General features: G+C 36.9%; 1 protein-coding gene across 1 annotated transcript; it reads left to right on the top strand.

Annotated features, from left to right (window-relative positions):
* Nucleotides 1-598: 598 nt before the first annotated feature.
* On the top strand, nt 599-4,821 carry LOC104277131 (scaffold attachment factor B1-like; the record flags this gene model as incomplete). The annotated part of the gene is made up of 5 exons (XM_009873680.1): nt 599-683; nt 2,388-2,452; nt 2,543-2,821; nt 3,958-4,020; nt 4,794-4,821. Coding segments are annotated over 5 exons (520 nt in total), but the record flags the coding sequence as incomplete, so codon positions are not given.
* Nucleotides 4,822-5,138: the final 317 nt, after the last annotated feature.

Genomic DNA, 5,138 nt, shown 5'->3' with positions numbered 1-5,138 from the left:
CGGGACGGGCGTGTCTGTGTACGCAGCGAGTCCCCTTCCGACCTCGTAGAGCCGCACAGCATGTCCACCGTGGCGCTCGGCCTCAGTGTTGCTAGCCTCATAGCTGGCTTTTCTGCCACGCACTGAGCTCCAGGATTTATAGTTTTTTACATTGTGTGTTAGGGTTTTAGCTATTTACTCATTTTCCTCTGGTTTTCTGGCTGGTAGCCTGTACACTGTATTCTCATCAGAACGTTTGGAATGTTAGTAGCATGTGCAGTGCCTTCATTGAACCAATCCTTCCAGCCTCCTAGAGCAGAGATTCTCACTCTGTCGCAACGCTGTTGCAAACACTGTTGCAAGCTCTTTTTGTTTGGGTTATGCTGCTGACTGCTTTCCAGAAACTTGTCATCACCACATTACCGTTTCCTGTGTGCTTATTGCTTTAATCTGGTGGTCTTTGGTTTGCATATCCAAGTTGCTGCTGTCTGGTTCAAAACACTAGATTCTTGTTTTGGTATTTCTGCCTCTGGTGTCCAGCTTTTAAACTCAGCAGAAATGCACAGATTAAATTTTTATGTCTGTCTTGATATCTATCTTTATCTTTTCCCCTTAATAGGCTATTGAGGAGGAAGGGGGGAATCCTGATGAAATTCCAGTGGTTTCAGAAAATATGAAGAAAACTCCAAAAAGAAGCAGCAAAGGTACAGGGCAGTTAGAGAGGGTCTCTATCCCATCCCCCTTGAGTTTTCTAGCAGTTTTTAGTCATGAAATGGAAGCCTGCTAATTTTTTTTTTTCCCAGAAGTCTGCTTTTTCTTTTGGAAAAGTGCTTGATTTAGTTTTGGCACTGTTGCTGAATGTTTTGCCGTCTCAAAACTATAGCTAACATTTCTTTCTGGAGCTAGATTTGAGTAAAACTAGTTCTCTGGAAGAAATTAGACACAGTTGAATCTTCTGTTCCTTGGTTCTTACCTTTGATACTATATGTTACTGTTTTTCTTTCCCATATTTGTGTTCAGGATTCAAGAGATGGACAGTATGGTATTAAGCTTACCAATCATTTATTGACAGAAAAATCTCATAATTTAATAAGGCAAGAATTGGTCCACTTGAAAGATCTTAGTTGGTTCTCAACATTCTCTGAAATTTGTAGCAGGAATAACTAAGTAATGCTGAAACAGCATCGTTGTCTTTAAAACAGTTAATGTTCTTAGGTGAATACCTTTAATTTTAAGAAATATGAGGGTTTCTTTTTTAGATGGAAATGCAGAGCTGCTAGCAAATTCAGAATAACCTCTGTAGTCTGTTACGCTTATGCTTCATAGCTAATAGCAGTCTCATCTTTCTCCTCAGAAGAGCAGTTCTTAATCAGTATGGGAAATTGGATATGTTAAGGCATTCTCTCTGCATGTTTTTTCTAGTGGTGAGACGTAGGCAATAATTTTTAAAAAATCTGATATTTTTCTAAAATTAATTAGGCGAATTTGTTCTTACTTTGTAATCAAGTAACGCTGGAACTTTTTAGTAGAGCTGAGCATAATAACTAGTTTAGATGAAAGATTTTAATTAAGTTATTAATTTTTATTTATACAACATGTAAATTTGTGAGATGAAGGTCAGGTGTTTAGAAAACTAATTCCTTTGACTCAGATTGTTGTCGCATCCAGTTTGGACCAATATTGCAATTGCTTACAATGCAAAATGTGAAATCTTGACAGGAAAGAGAACAAATGTTACAACTGCAGGTAAAACCAGAGATTTTTTCAAGTCTTGGAAAAATACTTGAAGTATACTGTAGCATGTTTTTTAGTGTTGGGATGGAAATAGATGAGATGTTCCTCTCTGCTCTAAAACCCCTTTCCCTTTTTTATTGTAAGGTGCTTGTTTTTTCTGAGGACAATAACATTCTTAAAGGATGAAACAGCTGCTTAGTTCTGAGTTGTAGTGCTGAAACTACCATGGTGTTTTCTGTAATGTCTGGTATTATGTGTCCAGATGGAGCACTGCAGTAATGCTTACATGTAGAGTGGGGTTTTTTTTTTTGTTGTGGGGTTTTTTAGTTGTGTTTTACTGTTTTGTGTTGGGTTTTTTTGGTTTAGTTGCTTTTTTCTTCTTATCTTGTAGTAAATGTCTGTAAAGAAATGAAAGACTGAGGTAATACATTATGCAATCTCTGCTGAGCCAAATGTTCTGGGGAGCGTACAGCAGTGTGTCTTGAACTCATGACAGATCTCAGACTACAATGTGTTTATCAGTTACTGAACTGGGGTGGTATATGAACACTCAGCTGTTGAAAATCGGGGAAAAAGCAGATAACTAAACTGAATAGAATACCAACTGAAAAAATGAAACTTGAAGGATACATATTGCTACTTTCTTTTCATTCTAACAATCATAATATTGTTAGGACGTAGGCCAGATGAAGAAGGAGTGGAAGATAATGGCCTGGAAGAGGATTCGGGAGATGGACAGGTATGTGTGTCTGTGTTTGAAGCAAAGTTATGATAGCATTGCTTTCAAGTTACAACGACTATATATATATATACTTTTTTTCTTTTGCAGGAGGATATTGAAGCAAGTTTGGATAACTTGCAGGATATTGACATGATGGATATTAGTGTGTTAGATGAAGCTGAAATAGATAATGGCAATGCTGTATATTGCGGAGAGGATTACTGTGCTGATAATATTCTTGACTCACTGTCTGATAGTAAAGAAAATACTGATGCAGAAGTGAAAGAACTTCCAGATCAGCCTACACAATATGCTGTAGGTAACTTGGAGGCATCCCCACAATTTTCAGAAATTAAAGAAGAAGCAAGAGAAATACCAGTAGTGATGGTATGCATCTCTTATGTGTGTGGAATCAGATTTTTTTCCTTTTTTAATTTTTTTTTTTTTTAACTAAACAGCAAAACAGTAGTTAAGGAGTCTTTGAAATAATTTGAGGCTCTACAAGTTCTCACGGTCATTGCTTTTCCTTCTGTGTGTTTGTGGAAATAGCATTCTTGATTTTGAAATGCTCAGAAGTTGTTTGTACACATACGACTGTACAAATTAATAGTAATGCAGAAAGCGTTCATTTTAATCATGCTTTGTACTCTGTTTCACCTTATGTTTACGTTCTCGTGTTCCTATATTTCCTTTATTTGGGAGGATAAGTTAGGCATAAAAATGCTGTAGCCTTGTTTACTTCAACCTAACAGCGACATTCTGGGAACTACGTTATAGACCATTTTTCTGTTAAGATAGGGTCTCACAGTTACTCAGTCGTTCAAAGTATTTTAATGTTGCCTTTCCGTGTTTGTCTGGTTGCTCCACTGCTTATATGGCATTGTCCATCTACAAGATAATTGTTTTTTCCCCACAAAGTCCTCAAATGTACAACAAAGCATTTGAAGAAAGTTACTTCTCTCCCATCTAATAGAAAAGCATAGCTATTTGTTTGTGCACATTGCGTCATCTGAAGTCGAGTGGTTTCTCCCACCTCTGACTCTCAAAGCTCTGGAAATAAGCTTAACCCCCTATTCCTGCCCCAAACAAGTCAAATAGAAATACCCAGACAGCAGTTTCTTTCAGTGACTAAACTACCAGAGTCCAGGTCAGGTCCTACAGTTGTCCTTTATTGGTAAAGAAAACAGTTATCGAGTTGCATAGACCTTTTGACTCTGTGTTGTAAGTAAGAGACAAAGAGTAAGAGAAAGTTTGCTCTTGAAATCCCTGTCCTTAAAAGATTATTGTGAGCTGACCAAAGTATTTGAGAGGTAACAAGAAAGGTTATTCGGTTAGTGGGGATTGGGAAGAGGTGTGGGAGGTCATTAGCCTTTTTTTTACCCTATAGGTTATTTTGGTTGCTAGATATATTTGCTTAATATCCGTTATCAGTGAAAATAAAATAACTCAATTTCTCATTCAGGTTTCATTCACGATACCATTCTTTTATAGATGACTAAATGCCTTCTATTTCCTTTTTAAAGGTAGAGATTGAAGATGTTGGAAACAGTTTAGATGCTTCTTCAGCAGATTTAACTGTAATAAAGGTAAATGGTAAACAATTTTTCTTCACAAACAAAAAGACATAATATATGCCATGTAAACTGTAATCTGAAACAGTATGTGTACAGGTAGTACACAGTAGGTGCATTCTTACTCTGCAAAGAATAGGAACTAATGCCTTTCTAATTTAATCACATGGACAAAGATACATATGTCTATCAGGTCATGTGTATGTATCATCCTGAGTTTGGATTCTTTTTATCTGTCATATGAAGCAACTCAGTATCTTATCTTAGATACAATTTCCACTAAGTGTGTGCATATCCTGTGTTGGCAAGAAAGTTGAAACCAATCTATTCCTGAAATACTGGCCTTGTTTCTGCATCACTCGGTAGGTTAAGGACACTTCTAGCTCCAGGTGTTTCAATTGGTACCTGTTTTCAGAAAGAAGACTCTGTGAAGTAAACTCTAGAGAAGGGTAATAGGAAGATAAGCTTTGTTCTATGCTACTTCCGTTTGTTACTTTATTTACCCAAGTGAACGCGTATGCCGCGTCCAACAGGTTTCTGAATTTAAGAAACATTTTGGTTTTCACACATTTTATAAACTTGAAGACATAAAGAAGTAACAATAAATCTTCTTATGAGAACTTTATTTAGAAATCAACATTTTCAAGGCTGAAATAGGCTAAGTTATAGTAACTCTCTCTAAATTTTCTCAAGTCTGGTGAGGGGTGAGTGGTGTCATTCAGAATAATGTCGTGACATCTTATGATTTACTGAAAGTTCCCTATTTTTAAAATCTTCTTTTGCTGCAGGAACTCGAAGAGGTACCTTTGGAGCCAGGTACTGTGGTTTTTTTGTCTATTTTCTGTGGGTTTTTTGGTCCTCTTTTTTTTCCCCCACCTAACCTAATCTTAACACCCCCCCGTGATTAAAAAAGTCCGGGGCGTTAAAACAGTTTCATTCTTCGTGTAATTTTTTTGTGTGTCCCTAGTTGTGGCTGTTTTTTAAAATAAATTACTGTAGCGTATGTTATGGTGGACAATCCAGGTGATTGCAGGGTCATAGAGATTGGAAACCCAGTCATATCACCAGATCTGTGAAAAACTGCTTTTTGAAATCACGTATTTAATGCGGTGAAATACTACTTACAGTGGAGT

Source organism: Apaloderma vittatum, unplaced genomic scaffold (genome assembly GCF_000703405.1).
Source record: "Apaloderma vittatum isolate BGI_N311 unplaced genomic scaffold, ASM70340v1 scaffold42807, whole genome shotgun sequence".
NCBI classification, from domain to species: domain Eukaryota; kingdom Metazoa; phylum Chordata; class Aves; order Trogoniformes; family Trogonidae; genus Apaloderma; species Apaloderma vittatum.
Note: the sequence above shows the minus strand (reverse complement) of the source record. Positions and strands in the feature narration are given on the sequence as shown.